Below are 18677 nucleotides of genomic sequence, written 5' to 3'. Positions count from 1 at the left end.
GGGTATTTGTTCACTCTTCTCATAATGGGACAGGAATTCCAAATTTCTTAAGACTCTTCGTCCTGTGGGCAGTCCCTAAATTGCTTTGCAAACTGATGTCACAAACGGGAGACTGCTCCTTTTCCACCGTGCTTGAAATGTAGCCACCTCTGGTGTAGGATGTTGTGGAAAGAAAAACACCACAGGAGCAGGCCTTTTTGTTGTTATTGAGATCGTTTTTTGCCTTCGACTGTCCCTGATGATTAGATGGAGAAATCCTTTTTTGTCTTCTCTCCATCCACCGCCCATATCCTGCTCTGGGGCTCTCTGATGTGACTTCCTGGGAGGTGATGAGGGTCAGTGACAACCAGCGTTACTGGGGACTGAAACGTTTTGGCAGAGTATGGGTTGAGAAAACTGCTTTGAGATCCTACACCATTGTCCTTAAAGATTAGACTATGCCAGTGATTATTTCCGTTGTGAACAGGAAGTATTTCTGGCATGTAAACTAATGATGAAAGGCCTTAACGTGTACTGTTTTGTCTTTGATTTTTAAAGCCCCTCCTTGTGAATTAAATACGTCCTAACTGGGAACAACTCTTCTTTAAAATTACTTCAAGTTGATGGGCACGGGGACGCAGGGGCCTTTACCGCAAAGCATCTAGGGGAATTCGTTGCTACGTTAGAGGTAGCAAGCCTTACTCACGCCAGTCCAGCTTCAGAGTTTCTGAATGGTTTCTCAAATTAGATTGTAAGCTCCCTGAGGGCAGCAACCAACTCATATTGCTTTTGTATTTCCTAAAGTACTGGACACGTAGTAGATACTCAATAAATACTTGTTATTTATTTTTTTCTGTAAAATTTCTCTGGCTATTTTTTTAAGTAGCTGGTTTTCAGAAAATGGTCAAGGGCACTCCTGTGTTGAAACCTGTATTCGTTCCCACACTATTCCCATGGTCTCCAATACTTCTCACCTATTTCCCTTAAATATTTTTATTTTCTAAGAAAGAGTACCTAACAAGATTCCTCGCCTCCACTGTGATAACTCTGGGTATGTCTCTGCTTGCTACTAAAAGGCTACTAATTCTGTGCCCTACAGTGATCCATCCCAGATAACTTACCTGTTGCTCAGTGTTGTTACTACTAGGTGGTAAAATTTTCTTAGTCACACATTTCAAAGCACTTGTGAGAGAAATGGAAGTTAATTGCAAGAGTAATCAGGAGGATTTTTTTTTCCTTTCCTGAGTAATTATGTGGCTTTCAAGATGACTTTTTAATATATTTACATCGATTGGTACAGTATATGCAGTCGTCCGTATAGCTTGTCATGCAGTTCATATCTGTAGTATAAATCATGCTCACAAATTGAAATCACATGTGGAGTAGAAAGCAGTCAATATTTGTGAGTTATAGGAGTGGCTACTCCCATATTTGACACTACATCTTAGAGCCAGTTAGTAAGCATAATGGTTTTCTTCTAGTTTTAATTTTTTTTTCTCATTGATTTGAATCCAAATCAAACGGGGATTTTTTGTGTGTGTGTTTTATTTTTAAAATTTTTTAATTTTTTAATTTTTTGTAAATTGTTAACTTGACTATATTATGCCAGCCTAGGAAAATAGTCTACTGTGTAGCAAATAATATTGTACTAGCTAGAAATATTTATAGGCCTTTGTGTGCACATGTGTGTAGGGGGAGAGGTAACGGTTAAAAATTAGTCCTGAAGTTTCTTTAAAAATCTTTCTTGGTGATCCAGGATGTAGAACTCTTAATTCTTAATGACGGCATCAAATAACAAAGACCTATGTAATCTGTTAACCCAACTTGGTAAAGAATTTATCCACAGGGGAGTCAGCTTTATTGTGACCCAAAAAACAGGTGAAATTGACTTCCCTAATAGTCCTTGCATATTTCTTTAGAAACCCACCTTACCTTGCCCTCAAATCCAGCAGTGTTTTCTGGGCAGTCTAGAATCACCATGTATAACGTATTATTAACCAAAAAAATTAAATATAGAGCATAAAAGTATAAACTTGTACTCTTTAGAAGGGCACAAGACAGTGTAAAGTAACCTCTTATTTTGAGTGCTCCATCATATGGTAAATGTTTTCTTTGTTGACTAAATGCAGCAGCTGAGATTGCATTATAAAGCAAAGTGTGAATGAAGGGAACTTTAATTCAGTAGAACCCTTGTTAAAAGTGTTATGACAAAAACTGTTCTGGTTTGGGGAAGCTCCTGTGTGTTCTGGGGTCTCTTTAAAAGACTCAACAAAGTCATCTTGCCTGACAGTAGTAGTGTCTCATGTACAATATAAAATCATTTCCCAGAAGCTTTTTCTTCCAAATAAAACTGTGCTAGATGCTTTGGGTTTGGGGCAGATTTGGGGTTCTCTGTATATTAAGGTGAGTGGTGGAGGGTAATTACAATTCTGGTTTCTTGGAACTGTGGATTAGGGGACCAACAGAAGCAGCTGCGAAAGCAGTGTGTTGGAATTATTATTCAGGGAACTGAGATTCTGGGCATCGTTGGGGCTAACACATGACCTGTGGAATGCTATGGAAGCCCCCACAGCATGCTGAGAGGTAGAAACTTAAGGGAGAAAGAGGCTAGACTTGAACTTATCCTTTTCCAAGTGATGGAGGTCATGTGCAGCTTATATTAAACGGTTGTAAGGTAGGTAAGGCTGCTTTCATGGGTGGATTGAGTAGTACTGTAGTTAAATTTTTTTTTTGTTTGGAGTATAGACTAATCCCCTTCCTGGAAGGCCTTTGTTTCCAGGCTTTGCTGATTATCTTTCCTTCTGTCAAAGGGGCTTTAGCTATTTTCACCTATGTGGAAGACTTTGATTATCAACATTGTTTTGCTTACTATCAAGATAGCAAAACTACACAAAACCTGCTTAATAGGGGGCTAGTAATAAAAATGTGCCCATAACTTTTTTAAAACAATAAAACCATCACTTAACACATCCTTTATATATTTTTTGTTATACAAAAAATGGATTTATAGCCATAGTTCCATAAATAATTTATCAAACTAAATATGTGTGAAGAACAGGTGAATCTTCTTGGTTTCTTTGAAGAAATGAAAGTATTTGGTGAAGGTGCTGATGAAAGAGAGGTTGAAAACATTTTGCCCACATTTAACATCTAAACTTGTTCTTTTTAATCTTTCAGTACTCTACCTTGTAAATACTGTTATTTGTATATACTGTAAATGATGACGTCGGTGGGCACTAACCGAGCCCGGGGAAACTGGGAACAACCTCAAAACCAAAACCAGACACAGCACAAGCAGCGGCCACAGGTAAAGAACCCAAGGGATATGGATCAGATCCATGGGTAGCCTTGTGTGGTTGATAACTGGTTTTCATCCAGTGCAGCATCATTCTGTGCTTTGGATTATTGATTTGGGTTCTTTATTGTTTTCCTGTCCTTGCCTCTTTTTACTTGGGGCCTGCTAACTGTTAATGACATGCTGTGATGCAGCCATGCAGCGTGCTTGCTTTTTGATGTTTAATATTGAATTAATGAGGTTTGGAAAGAATGAGTGTTGTGCTTTGTATCTCTGATATAGCATTCCCCTTCTTTCATCCGGGTCATTTTAGCAATATATTTCTTATTTCCTAGACTTTCCACCTTAACATCTCTCTAGCCCACCTTTGTCTTGCCACCTTTCTCCTTTCCTTTGCTCTTCTTTTCTCTAACTTGTCTTTTATTTTTCTCTCTGGTCTCATTGAGGCCTAATCTGATTTTTCCTTTTTCACAAGGAGTTAGCATCTTTATTATGTTCCTTCAAAATTAACAAATGAGGCACCCTAGAGTATTGCTCGGTTTTAAGGAGTAAATTAGCCTCCTGGGTACTGAGTTTTATGGGTTGGGTTTTTGTTGTTTTTTTAAGTTTAATTTAGGTACGATCTATTTTCTATAACCAGTTTGGTGTTAGTTGGTACTTAATGTGAATGAATTAACTTCCCATTTGGTTAGGGTCAGATAAATTGAATATCTAAGACTAGAACTTTCCACTTACTCGTTTTTCTTTCATTTTTTCCTTCCAAGTGAATTCCTAGGAAAAGTTTAGTACTTAAGTACTTTAGTGTCTCAATTGGGATAGTAAAATTTGTGGTATCTTATAAACACACAGTGGATACTCAGAAGACATGCTAAGTCTATCCTTAGATTAAACCTTAGAGTGTTCTCAGACCAGGAGTAGGAGGGCGGCATTGGTCATTGCAGAAACAGCAACAGGGTCTACACGTGTCTTTGCAAATGCATTAATGTGAAAAGGTGTAGATGTTTCAAAGTGGTGCTGTGATTCCCAATATGAAAGCCTCTTTAACGGTGAACATTGGTGAAAAAGCTTTCTGCTTTTTAAGGGATTGTAGAGTGAAATAGTGACAACTTTACTCTTCGTTTTTCTATCATTTTGCTGATTTAAGCATCTTAAATGGTGTAAGTCTTATTACTTGGTCATTTGTAACAAGGAGAAGGAAATTGGGGTGGGAGGTAGGGCGGGTATTGACTACATAGGTTCCTCTTATTTTTCTAAACTGTTGTCTGTTGATCACACTTTCTTGCACTTCGTCTCAACTCTTAGGCCACTGCAGAACAAATTCGACTTGCACAGATGATTTCGGACCATAATGATGCTGACTTTGAGGAAAAGGTGAAACAAGTGAGTGTATTTTCTGTAAGCTGTGGGAAAAGACGTCAGGACAAAAGCATCGTTAAATAGCATAGATGCCTACCAGGGTACTTTGTACTGTAGGTATTAAAAGAATTATGACCTGAAATATGGTAGATTAAACCAATAAATAAGTGCTTTTATTGTATCGTTTCCTGTACCCCATTTGACAGATCCCTTGTTCAAAGAGGTTTTGTCTTAATTTTAACAAAAGTTTTGTTTAACGAATGACTTTGATGATGCCATTTTATAGCAACATTGAGCAGTTGGGGCATCTAGGAAATGTAGAAATGTACGGTATGCTGAAGCCTGTGTTTCTGCATTTGGTTCTCTATTAGATGCTTTATTATTTGATGCTTTTTTTGTAAATCCTTTTGACTCCATTTTTGAACACAGGTGTTAATGTTTTGCTTTTGGAACTGGGACACCAAAATTCTGCATATTTTGCTTTTTTAAACCTGGTTCTTTCAAACTTAGCTGGTGTGTTCTCTCTTTTCTGTTCTTCCCCTAGTTTCCTTTTGCGGGGAGTGCAAGCTTGTTCATGATTGCTGCTGATCTTTCTCTTTCAGTTGATTGATATCACAGGCAAGAACCAGGATGAATGTGTCATTGCTTTGCATGACTGCAACGGAGATGTCATCAGAGCCATCAACGTACTGCTGGAAGGAAACCCAGATACGGTAGAGTGCTAATAAAATGTTCTAGAAAGTGGGTCCCTGGCTGAGAGGCTAGTAACATTCTAAAAATAGCAAGTGGGGTAGCTCAACTTAAGGCAGAGTTCCTTATTCTCCAAATAGAACTGGGAACTACCTTGGATATTGTTTCCTGCAGGTTGTAAATGCTTAAAATTTTTGTACAATAAACAGGAGAAAAACAGATAAAATCAGTCTCTTCTAATTGTCCTGGAATAAATTATTCATTCCAAGCTAGTGACTGTTTTCAAGACTGGGTTAGTCTGAATTAGAGGTGCTACTTCATAGCTTTAGTAACTAATCATGGAAGATTTCTGCTCAACTATTGCTATGGAGCAAAGTCACAAACTACTGGGTTCTGATTTCAGGATGTTCCCATCAATATCAGCTTTACATTTTTCAATACCTTTTCATTTTGGGAATTTATTTTTGTTGAGGTAGCAGAAAAACACATTTTATAGCCTGTTGACCATCCCTGGAGATGATAAGGGGCTATCTTGCCCTAGCATTTAGAGTTGCTTTCATCTTTTCCTCTCCTTCCCACTTAATGAGAATCCTGTGTTTTTGTGCTTGTCTTATCGCACCAAATTGTAAATCCCTTAACAACAGGGATTTTGCCTTACTAACCTTTGGGATATTCCTGCAGTGCTTAGTAGAGAACTTTATTATTTTTTTAAATGAGCAGTGTATCATTTTTGAAGTCATTTTCACTTATTTGATCTTACAGTGGGAACCTTTGGTTGGGATAGATAAACAGAGTTCATCCTTAGAGTGATCAGCTTACTGATGTTATAGTGTCACTTTTTTAGCTAAATGTTGTGGAGGTTTGTCAGTTTCCTTGAGACAATAGGAAATAATAGTGGAAAACTTCTTTTAGTCATTGAATTTTCACTTGTGGCTTTTTCTCTTAAAAAGTATGGTCCTAGGTTAGATTTTACATTATTGACTTTGTTTGAAAATTACTGCCTAGATAATCAGGTAACAGTGCCTTTGGTCATTTTGAGTTCACTTTAGCATAACTGTCCCAAGACTTTTGGTGGTGAGGCAAGAGATGGGAACTATGCCTGCTTTTGAAATGTCTGAATTTTTTGCACAAGTCACACTTTGTTTTACCTTCCAGCATCTTCTGCCCAGTGCTACAAGTCTGACCTTCCACTGTATCAAAAAAGGAAATAAACTGGAGAATGTATGCTTTTGCATACAAGTAAATTAGCTACTAGTGAAACCAATGGGAAGCAAAGTCAGTTGCCAGGGATGTTAGATGTATTTGGGTGGACGAGATTATATCAGAAAACTGGCAGTACCTTTGGGAAGATCATAGTAATCCACTTTCCTTGTAGAATTCATCTAGTGCCAGCAGCTGATACATACAAATAGAGGGAGACGGTGACAGGTTACTGAAACTTGCCAGGGTTTGAGGCAGACTACCGTGTTTCCCCAAAAATAAGACCTAACCAGAAAATAAGCCCTAGCATGATTTTTCAGGATGCTTGTAATATAAGCTCTACCCCAAACATAAGCCCCAGTTAAGATCATCAGCCAGGCATGACTGTTTGAATAAATGTAGATCTTTGCACATGAATAAACGAATAAATGTAGATTGTTGGAGCCAAAATTAATATAAGACCCTGTCTTGTTTTTGGAGACACACGGTAGCAAAAACTCTAAAGGCTGACTTCCAGGATTTCTGATGGCAGATTTAGCTATAGGGTTACTATAACTTATGAATTGCAGCTACTATGAGCATAAAATGACCCACCAGCTATATTATGGAATCAGCTCGGATTGGGAGAAAGCAACAGGGAGCTGCCAAGTCCTAGGTGTCTACTTGTTTTTTAAATATTACTTTTGTAAACTATTACAGGCTTTAGAATACGTGGATATGCTATTGCTATAATTTTAAATTTACCTTTTTGAACTTAAAAACTTTAAAATTGTGGTAAAATATTCTTAAAATGTACCATTTGAACCATTTTTAAGTGTGTAATTCAGTGGCATTAAGTATATTGACACAGTTGTGCCACCAGTAGTGACTGTGCATTACCAGGACTTTCTCATTTCCCAGACTGAATCCAAAATGGATTTTCTGTATCCATTAAATTGTAATTCCCCATTTCCCCCTCCCACCAGCTCCTGGTAACCGCTTCTATTTTCTGTTCTTATGAATTGGCCTAATCTAGTTACCTCGTATGAGTAGAATCATACAATATTTGTCCTTTGGTGTCCTATTTCAATTAGCATGTTTTCAAGATTTATACTGTGGAGTGTATCAGAATTCGACTCCTTTTTAAGGCTGGATAATCCAATATACTGTATTTTGCCGTGTATAATGCGCACCCACATTTTTAGCCCAAACTTTCAGAGAAAAAAATCTTTCGTTTTAATTTTTTAATTCAAATTTTTATTTTTTTACATTTAGGCACTTGTGTTTGTATTATAAAGGAATTTTTGCATTTATTTTTTAACATTATGGTACAAGAAATTTTATGTAACAAATAATTAAAAAACACGAACAGATACAAGATACAAGAAATTTTGTGTACTGGTAATAAATTTACGATATTTATGCGTAATAGAAGGCTAAGTAAGACCTCTCTGTCATTGTAAGATGGTCATAAGTTCAACAAAACCAATTATTGTATTCCAGAATATGACTTTGCCTACGAATATCGTTATTGATTTTTGGAGTTACACTTTTAACACAAAAGTAAAAGAATTAAAAACATTTATATAGATAGGGAATTAGTACTACCCATGTATAATGCGCATCCTGATTTTTCCCTCACACATTTGGGCAAAAAGGTGCACGTTATACAGGGCAAAATATGGTATGTATATACCATTTTGTTTATCCATTTGTCCATTGATGGATATTGGCATTATTTGGAAGTGAGTTGTAGGCATCATAACATTTTATTCCCTAAATATTTCAGCATGCTTCCCTTAAAGAAGGATATTCCTTTTATGTGACTACAATATTATCAACCCTGAGAAAATTAATTTCATATTAACTTAGTCCATATATTTTTTTTTTTAGCTGAGCCATCCTGCCACCTGTTGGCAGCTCAGCGGCAGCTCAGCTCACGCTGGGAATCGAACTGCTGTTGCTTACAGCTCAAACTCTTGAGTGAGCTCTTAACCAACTGAGCCACTTGGCCGGCCCTAGTCCATATTTTCTAAAGTTATTAAATATTAGATAGCTGTTGTTGATCCCCATGGTCATTGTTGTTTGAGTTAGATGATAACTAGTAAAGATCTTTTAGTCTTGGTGTTTGTCCTGGAACTTTTATTTGTACATTTTTTCTTTTTTTTAATTTTTTTTTAAAGATTTTATTGGGGAAGGGGACCAGCCAAGTTGTTGTTCCTCAATCTTCGTTGTGGAGGGCGCCAGTTGCCATCTGGCTGCCTGTCGGCAGCTCGTGGCCTCTAAACTCAAGATGCTGTGTTCAATCTTAGTTATGGGTGGGCGTAGCCACCATCCCATGCGGGAGTCGAACTAGCAGCCTTGTTGTTGATAGCGCACGCTGTATTCACTGAGCCATCCAGGCGGCAGCTCAGCTCAAGGTGCTGAGTTCAGTCTTAGTTGTGGGCGGGCGTAGCCCACCATGGAGCATGCAATCTTGTTGTTAACACCAGCTGAGCCATCCTGCCACCTGTTGACAGCTCAGCTTGGGCGCAACGTCACTGGCCCATGTGGGAATCGAACCGGTGGCCCTATTGCTCAGAGCTTGTGCTCTTAAGCCAACTCTTAACCAACTGAGCCACTTGGCCAGCCCATATTGTACATATTTTCTGAAAAAATAGTGTAAATCAAGGTATGTGTTTGTTTAAACTTTATAAAACTCATTTTCTTTTAAGGAATGAGTGTTTTGCAAGACTGTTTAGCTTATTTGCCTTACCACAAGTTTTCCTTCCTGCAATCTGGAATGAATCATAAATTGTTCTGCTTTGGGGAAAGTTTAATTGGATTATATCATTTAGGAAATTTAGGGAAGAACAGAGTGGATAAAACTTGAAATGGAAGGCTCCCTGTAGTCAGATGTCTCAGGGCCAGGGCTCTGCCGTCTTGACTGCTATTTGGTCTTTTAAGTAAGGGAAATTGAGAGGTGCGGTAAGGTGGGGACGTAGGTATAGTTGTTTTCCTCCTATTAGAGAATGTGCTCAAGAGTCAAATGCTGCTTACTCATTCTGAATTCAAAGTTAACTTTTAGAAACTTTCAGTTTTCTTTTTTGCTTTATTTGACATGAATAAGACTATAAAAAGTTGGGAGTCACTGAATCCAAAGGAAATTCGTTTCTTCAGCTCAGGAAATGCTTTTGAAAGATAGAGATTAGTAACTAGATCCTTTGACTAATACAGAAAGTGACTGAACTGGATAGGGAATTTGGTGATCCTTTGGAATGTAGCTACAAGCACCTCTGCCACAAAAAAGACTTCAGTTTTGCAGTGATTGGTATCGAATTTGTTTTGAGGTCCTGTCTGTGCCCTCCCTCCCTTTAAACAAAAGTAAACTAGGAGTTTCTGAGACATGGGTGCTGAGTGGACAATGGTTAACAGTGGTCTCAGCTTTTATCTCTGGTTTCCTGATAGCACTTGATTGATTGCATATGAATGCTCTGCCCTTCTTTAGCATTCCTGGGAGATGGTCGGGAAGAAGAAGGGAGTCTCAGGACAGAAGGATGGTGGCCAAACGGAATCCAACGAGGAAGGCAAAGAAAATCGAGACCGGGACAGAGACTATAGTCGGCGACGTGGTGGGCCACCAAGACGTGGGAGAGGTGCCAGCCGTGGACGAGAGTGTATGCATGGGGCTTTAACAAAACCAGCTGTGGGTCAGTAATGTCTAGATGTCGGGGACGTCAGGGCCCTGCTAGGCTGGACCTAATAACCATTATGTCACCTTTTTGAGTTTTCTTGCCATCTTCTGAGACCTTAGCATCCCTGACATGAAGCCTTTTCTAGCAACAGCCGTTTGGCCTGAAATGCTGCTGTAGTCATTTGTGAAGTTGTTTGACTTCTAGCTGTCTGTTGTGGTTTATCACCATTCCCCTAGGAACCATCTTGGCCCGTCCTCCTGTCATTTTCTCTTTGATTTTGTCTTCCCACCAACATACATACATACCATTCATATATTTATGCATATTCTACTGACTTTGCTCTGACAGTGTGTGTTTTGTTTCCCCCAGTTCGGGGTCAGGAGAATGGATTAGATGGCACCAAGAGTGGAGGGCCTTCTGGAAGAGGCACAGAAAGAGGCAGAAGAGGTCGTGGACGAGGCAGAGGTGATTAATTTGTAATTCACATGGAGTCTGGTTACTTTAATGGTTGAGGTGTCATGCAAATTTTAGAGATTGCTAAGTGGACAGTGAGAAGAAAAGGTGGGTGTCATTTCCCCTAGTCTTTATTGTTATTGTATTTGCTGAGGACCCAGAAGTTTTATCAGCAAAGGCACAATCTGTCAAAGAGTAATGAGTGTCCTACTGTGTTACATTAACTGATGCACTACAGAGTGAGAGAAAGAACATCTGACAATACCAACCACTTACTATTCCAAAGCTGCCTCAGTTGGCAAGGTAGTTTTGTATCTGCTTGTAAAACATTTCTCTTTTTCTCTTTCCATAGGTGGCTCTGGTAGGCGGGGAGGAAGATTTTCTGCTCAAGGGATGGGGTAAGTTTCATTGATCCAATGTCAAAGTTGTTTCCCCCTAAGGATCACCATAATATCATAGTGTGGCTAATAACCTGATATAGACAGCCTTAACCAAAATGTGATTAGAAAGATGTTTAGACTATTTAATCAGACAGTTGTGTAGACTTAGGGCTTATTTTTTAGGGAGAAGCATCTACCACCTGGATCATTATCTCTATTTCATAGATTCGTTTGAATGATACACCTGCTATCTTCCCAAAATCTTTATGTGGATTTTATTGTGATTATTGGTGTCCTAACCCAAAATGGATAGTAGATATAAATTGAGATTATGCTATGAAATTTTAGGTAGGCTGGTAAGTGAGAAAAAGTTGACAGCATCCAGGATTCTAGAAAGGGGCTATGGTTGATTCGTACTAGCAAAGAGACAGTCAACATTCTGATTAAGTTAAGTTTGAGTGATGTTGCTTAGATGTTGGAGACTCTTAAACTTTATTTTGTTGTTGTTCACCCCCGCCCTGCCCACCCCAGAACCTTTAACCCAGCTGATTATGCAGAGCCAGCCAATACTGATGATAACTATGGCAATAATAGTGGCAGTACGTGGAACAACACCGGCCACTTCGAGCCAGATGATGGGACGAGTGAGTGACCATTTATTATTCGTATCTTGTCTCTTAGGAACCTAGGATTTTTTTTTTGATTTTTTTTTTTTTTTTTGAGATTATAGTCACATTAAAAAGTGGAGGAACAGTTTTTGGGTGCAGAGGTAGGGGGAGAAAGGAATAACAATTACTGTGTGTTCTCTTTACTTATATGTGCCTATGGGCACATTATACGAGCTATTTCACCTGATCTTCATCACTATTTTATGAAATAGACATTATTTATCATCATTTTGTAGATGACAAAACTTAAACTGAAAGAGTGGTTATGAAATTTGCTAGTATTTGAACTCAGAATTGTCTGACTCTACAAGCCCATGCTCTTTCCATTATATCACGTGGCTGCCATCAGCTCCAGTTGTATTTTCTAGTGTTTCTGCTAGGGTAGCTAGCTTTGCCTTTTGGAAAGATACGGTGAATTAATTAATCGGGCCACTACTTGTAGAGATGAACAGGGTCCAGAATCAAAGCCCATCGTCAGTTTTTTTCTGGTACCTAGATAGGAATTTCTTTTTTCCCTTTATTTTCGGGAAATCTCAATATCTGGGCAAGAAAGAAATCTCAAGGCTTTCTAACTTTCTTTGTTGGACAGTCTTCTGGGTATGGTAGAGTATTAATGGGATTTTAATAGGATTGCTTTTTCCATTAGCTGACTTTGGTGCCTCTATTCTTGATAGGTTGTATATATTTAAGGATTCGTTAGTCTTGTGAGATACACCATGATGTGTTTGGGAGTGAGCGATACTTTTACTGCTTCAAATAAGAGTGCCTCTGAGTTCCAGATTACTTTCTTCTTAGGCAATCAGCTACCACCTGCTGGCTGAGCCAACACACACAGTCAGACATCCCCTACCTGCTCCTGGCTGAGCCAGCACACACACACCGTCAGACTGTTTTCCTCTTCTAAAGGGGGGTGAGCTAATAGTAGAGCATGAAGTAGGCTCTTTGATTTCTTTTCCGCTTAAATTTGCCTTGCCCCATTTAAAGATCAGTGATCTTTATCTCTGTCGATAGGAAGGTCTTTGGCACAAACAGCTTCTCATCTACTGTCCACAAGATGTTAACACCTCAGGTCCTAAATGTTACTTGCTTTTTGTTTACCAAGCTGTCTTATAAATTCATTTTGAATACAGCTTGCCCATTGGTGGAGGCTAAAGTTGAGTTATTGGCAAGATAGATCTTTTGAGTTCCCTTGACCTTTTCTATTTTAACTTCCTATACTTTGGAGGCATTAGAACTGCTCTTTATACATCTCTTAATGGCTTTGTAAAGGCAGTGGTAGCATTCTGAATAACAAAAGTTACTGTTTTTGAGCTCTAGTTTGTTCTTGGTTATTTTGGCTTTTTATCATTGGCAGAAATGATGATAGAAGGAAGTTAAGGGATTTGTTTTCAGTTGTGGATCAGGCATGGAGTCCCATTCCTGGATTGCAAGCCGTAGCTGTTTTCAACACGATCTGGTTGGAAAAGCAGGGAAAGATGAGGTGTGTGTTTAACTCCACTGAGCAGATTTGGGAAGCTAGAATCAAATCTGATTTATGAATAAAAAATGATGTGATACTCCTGTCATCTTGTTGGGTATAACTTCATTCCCATCATCGTTAATTTCACAATATGAACTTGCCTTCATGCATGATCTCTTTTTGTGTTTTCATGATAGAAAACTCAAATTCCCTTTTTAATTAAAAAAGAAATTCAAACCTACCCTTAAAATATCCACAGGTACAGTGGGCATTGTGTATTAGGGGCAGACGTTTTCATTCACAAGCAAAATTTCACTGGTTGTTTTTTTCTTTTCTTTTCTTTTTTGTTTCAGGACATGATTTCATTGGGGTTGAGGGGTCAAATTATCCCCGAAAATTTGAGACTGCTCCTGGTATGATACATCCAGGCGCCTAACTGCCCCGGATATTTTTATAGATTTTTATGAACTGAAATATCTGTGGATATGTCATTTTTCTGTCTTCCCGCTTTTTCTCTTTCTGCCCTTTTCTCACATATTCTGTGGCCGTTTATGCTTCTTAAAAATTTTGTTCATTTAATGAATATTTAACATTGCCATTGACTGTGCTTTCTGCTGATGGAATGGAAACCCTAATCAGTTGTTCAGGGCATTTGCACTTTTTCTGTTCCATAACGCTTCCTTAATATAGACCTCTTCCTCAGTCATTTTCATATATCCTGTAAAGGGAAATAGCAGCTAGGAACCTACACTGTTCTTTTCCACCCCAGGTACATTTGCCAGAATGCAGAAAAAAAATCTTGCATTGAGAGGTAGCCTCTCAATAGTCGATAACTTCTCAGGTCACTTCCAGCTCTAGGATGGTGTGTGTATGTGTTAACCCAGATATTGGGTTCCATCTCGCCAGGGTGGGATGGATGTCAGCGGGGAGGAAGAGCGGTGTCACTGGAGAGGGAGAGGAGAACGTGGTTTGTAACTTGTCTAAACTGAGATTGGGCTTCGGATTGATTCGAAGAACATTGTCCTTGTTAAGTGGTTTGGAATTTCCCTGGTGCAATTTTCACATTGTCCTGGGAAAGGCGTTACAATGAACATATTTTTCTCTAGGAAATAGGATTTTTCATTATTAAGCGTTTAGAAGAATTTCAGATGGCTTTTGTAGGTGTTAGAATACTTCCGTGACAATGAAATATCTGAATGCCAGACTTTCTTTATTTTTGTAAGAAGCTTTCTCCATTTGGAGAGAAGACTTTAAGAGTTATTCAGTATATACTGTTCTAGAGGAAGAAATAAGGAGTGTTCTTGTCCTATCTACAGATAGGTTCTTATTTCTTACTGTGCTCCTTTGCTTGATGGGAAGAATCCGGTTCTCACTGAAACTCTCCCCTGCATTCCTTAAGAAAGGGCTGTGTCCCTGTCTGAGGCGATCTGTATACAGGAAGCACAACAAAGGCAGTGTGGAAGGTGGTTTGATGCTTACAGATTTCTCCTGTAGAAACTGTGTCCCAGTTTCATTACTGCCAGCGTGAGGAGAGTGTTACAGGTCAGCCTGCACCTGCCCTGTGGTTAGGATTAGGACAGTAGTTATCACACACATTTGATTTTTCAGTCTCGTCCAGTGTCTTCAGAAAAGAGCAGATCCATAGGGAGTCCTTATAGCTAAACCAATGAGATCTATAAACTTGTGCTGAGTATGCATTTTTAAAAATGCAGTTCCGGTAGCAGATAGGTGTCACTGCCGTCAGTATGGATTTCAAGCCTGCCTTCTTCACTGCCCTTTCCCTATCGTGTGCACAACCATTTGTGTTTCTCTGTCACTGCTGCTGTCTATCTTCAGACTGCATCTCTGCTGTAGTATTGTCTTATACCAGATAAATGGGTGGCATTTTGTTCTGGTTTAAATTGGCTGTTGCCATCTCACTGAATTGACCACTAAGTCAGAAGGCTGAGTGTCTTAAGAGATTGCCGGGAGCATGGAGTTTGTTGGGGTCTCGCGCGCTCTCGCATTGTCTTGCTCGCTCTCTTTGCTGTATAGCTATGTAACAAAGACTGAAAGTAGCTGTGAAAGCATAATCTTACTAAATGCTGGTGTTCTCAGGTATCCCTTTCTAAATAGCCTTTTCCTCCCTCTGAAGCCCAAGAATCCCTTCTGATTACTAAATTCTGGTTACACTTTTGGCTGCCAAAAATGTTAATAGATCAGTGTCCTGTGCACATACGTCGTACTGGCACTTAAAGCCACCGTTCTCCTTTTTTTCCAGGTGCATGGAGGACTGCGACAGAGGAGTGGGGAACTGAAGATTGGAACGAAGATGTAGGTATTTCCGCGTCATTTTTCTTCAGTGCCTTCTATCCCTAAGTGGTGTTTAGGGATAGAAAGTGGGTATGTTTCTACCCCTCAAAATTCATCCTGAAGATTCTGACCCAAAACTTTTACATCCAAAATAGTGTTCTGAGCCAGAACATTTCACATATGTTATATGAAGGAGGCTGGGCATGGACAGGACTCTGTGGAACCAGACTATGGAAAGGGCAAGTGCACTTGTGTAAGTCCAATATCTGATTGTCGGATTTACCCCAGGAAGAGATGGTGGTTGGGTAGGGCGCCGGAAATTGAGTTAGGCAGGTAGGGAGTGCATTGAGGAACAGCTGCTGGTGGCACACGACTCTGCTTGGAGCACTTCAGTTATTTGGTTCCCGTTTATGCATTCATGTGTGGTTCTGTCATTGGCTTGGAGGCGGGTACATGGTGAGAGCTACAGTGCCAAGTCCTCAAGTTTGTAATCTGGTTGGCTCTGGAACCCTTTTAATTTACTGGAAGCCCAACTTTGTAAGTGAGGTGAATATGTAGAATTGGCTATCTTTTAGCCTGACACAACTTGGAAACCTCATGGATGGGTGGCACAGGTGGCACGTAAACAAGCTCTTGAGTTCATTGGAATGGTACCTGAGTAAAACAGCTTGGCTGATTGCTGGTCACAGTCAAGCTTTTGCTGTGAATGAAGTTTTCAATGATCATGGATGAACTCCCATTTTAACGTTTTTTAATCTCTTGTATACTCATATATATTCAGGCAAGACAGCTTTTATGGAAAGAGGAAATGATATGTCAAACTGTTTTGGTTGCTATGCCTGAATTTTTTAAATTTCAGATGCCTGAGCATCAGAGGGTGGTTATTTTCTGTTGTAGCTGAGCTGACTGCCTTGTGAATGTTTTCTAAGATTTGGCTCGTCTGCGTAAGCCATTTTCAGAGAGCGATGCATTTGGGAAGAGTGGATTTCCTGATTTTAGAGAAGAGATTTTAGTCAAAGTCAGCACAAAACCAAATCAGGTTTTGAAGTGTGAAGAGTTATCCCCTACAATTGCTTACCTAATTTTGGTGTCTTATAGTGGGGAGACTGGGTATAATAAAGACAGTATTTAGGCAAAAATTGCATGTGGTTAAAATTATCCTTGTAAAGACCTTAACTCAACAGCACTGGACCCTTACTGCTCAAAAGCCAAGAATTAACTTCTTTTCCATCTTCATCTTGGCTGTCATCTTCCTTTGAGAGCGTAGTGGAAGATAAAGTATGGTTTGGGTAGAGGTGGGAATGGGGAACTAATGGGAAACTTTTATAAAGGGGTTTCCTCTGTCTAGCATGTGTGTTCACCGTCTTGTAAGTTTAGTGTGCATATTATGTGACTCCACTATTTTTGGGGGTTTTTGATTTTGCCCTCACTGTTAATGAAGTCATTGAGCATATATAGAAGGCGCTTGCCAGTCTGTTCAGGAGTCCTCAGAGTAGTTTTCTCTTCTAGGGTTTTCCCTTTTTCTTGATGAATCCCCCTTACCTATGCCAGGATTCTGACTGTTACCTGCCTAACACCAGGAGTGACTAATTCCTCTGTTTTCCAGCTCTCTGAGACCAAGATCTTCACTGCCTCTAATGTGTCTTCAGTGCCTCTGCCTGCAGAGAATGTGACAATCACTGCTGGTCAGAGGCAAGTGTGTGGTAAAATTCAGTATTGTTTCCCAAAGGGATCTGCTGACATGGGCCATTCCAAGCTCCCATGGTGTTGGTAGTAATGGCAAACAAATCATATTAAGTTCCTCTTTAGATTTATAAGAGCTGATTCTAGTTAATCTGAATGGAAGTCCATATGTTACAATTTGAAGGTTCTCCCCCAAAATAGCCCTTTAATTACATAGGTCAGCATCACAGGCATTGAATAAAACTTAGCATGATATAATTCGTCTTATAGTAAGGTAAAGAAAAACTACGGCGGAAATATTTTCATTTATTTCTGAATTTGCAAACTATTCAATAGCTTATTCTCTTGCTTTATAATTAATATTTGTCCACTGAGCCCACTGAGTATAGTGATCATTTTTTCCCCTAGGACCTGGCTAATGAACTTTTTAGAACTTGAACCTAGGTATTGGGGTCAGTAGAAGGAGATAACACTCACTCATCAGAGAATATTTTTATCCGCTGAAAACCTCCTGGATTATGTCTCTGTCTGGGTATGATAGCTGTTGACTCAGGTCCTGAAGAGAGGTGTGATAGGACTAGGATGTTAGGGATGTCATTACTAGAGGTAATGTGTATTTTTTTTGACACCAAATAGCTGTCATTTTTCCACACCAATTCTGCTGTTCTCTGACACCGACTAAGTGTCCAACAATTAAGTTCTGACACTTAACTATCCACAGCTAGCACAGACCCACGTTAACGGCTCAATCCCACAGGACTGCCCTTGCTTCAGAGGTCAGCTGCAAATGCATGCCCAGGCTACCCGCACACTTCTTCCCAGCTGACTATAAATTTGGTGGTGTTCCCACAGCCCCCTCCTCAGGTTCAGTAATTTGCTAGAATGCCTGACTCAGCAGAGGTTTACTGGCTTTTGCTGGTTCATTATAAGCAGTACTCAGGGCCAGCCGAGTGACACGTTAGTTAAGAGCTGGCTTGAGACGCCAGCTCTGAGCAGCAGGGCCCCGGTTCGGATCCTACATGAGGGCCAGTGACGCTGTGCTCTGTACAGCTAAGATGGTGAACGACAGCTCAGCCTGGAGTTGGGCTGCCGTGAGTCACCGGCGTTGGCTGCAGCGAGCTACTGTTGAGTGGCTGGCAGCTGGCCTGAGCTGTTGTGAGCCGCTGTGAGCGGCCATCCAATGGCCGGTGAGCAACTGCCTCACCTGGGAAAAGCGCAATGATAATATCAACATGGGCAAGTGAAGTGACGTCCTCGACAACTAGACTGAAGAACAAAAGGACAGCAATTTGTCTGTTCCCCTTCCCCGATTCCCCAATAAAATCTTAAAAAAAAAAAAAAAGCAGTACTCAAAACAGCCAGATAGAAGAAATGCACAGGACGAGGTATGGGGGAGGGCCCAGAGCTTCCATGCCCTCTTTGGGTGTGCTGCCCTCCTAGCACACTGCTGTGTTCACCTACCCAGAAACTCACTGTGTCTCATTGTTCAAGAGTTTTTATCGAATACCTAGTCATGATTGATTAAGTCATTGGTGATTGAATTCAGTCTACAGTTCTCCCTAGAAGTAG

The 18677-nt window shown here is 39.8% G+C and overlaps 1 protein-coding gene across 27 annotated transcripts in view; it reads left to right on the top strand.

Moving 5' to 3' along the window:
* UBAP2L (ubiquitin associated protein 2 like) overlaps positions 1-18677 on the top strand; it is a 40841-nt gene that overhangs the window by 1725 nt on the left and 20439 nt on the right. For 11 of the 27 annotated variants that reach the window (XM_019627331.1, XM_019627336.1, XM_019627323.1 and 8 more), the window contains exons 2-11: positions 3157-3286; positions 4577-4654; positions 5233-5343; positions 9987-10188; positions 10543-10638; positions 10979-11024; positions 11538-11650; positions 13487-13546; positions 15394-15446; positions 17032-17117. In XM_019627331.1, coding sequence (XP_019482876.1) covers positions 3197-3286; positions 4577-4654; positions 5233-5343; positions 9987-10188; positions 10543-10638; positions 10979-11024; positions 11538-11650; positions 13487-13546; positions 15394-15446; positions 17032-17117 — 935 coding nt within the window. In that variant the 5' untranslated portion in view covers positions 3157-3196. Of the gene's footprint in view, positions 1-822; positions 1031-3156; positions 3287-4576; positions 4655-5232; positions 5344-9986; positions 10189-10542; positions 10639-10978; positions 11025-11537; positions 11651-13486; positions 13547-15393; positions 15447-17031; positions 17118-18677 lie in introns of those variants that run through there. The other 16 variants (XM_019627341.1, XM_019627340.1, XM_019627339.1 and 13 more) reach the window with 4 other exon arrangements.

This window comes from Hipposideros armiger, unplaced genomic scaffold (assembly GCF_001890085.2).
Source record: "Hipposideros armiger isolate ML-2016 unplaced genomic scaffold, ASM189008v1 scaffold_729, whole genome shotgun sequence".
In the NCBI taxonomy this organism is placed as follows: Eukaryota; Metazoa; Chordata; class Mammalia; order Chiroptera; family Hipposideridae; genus Hipposideros; species Hipposideros armiger.
The sequence above is the reverse complement of the archived record's forward strand: the minus strand, read 5'-3'. Positions and strand labels throughout refer to the sequence as shown.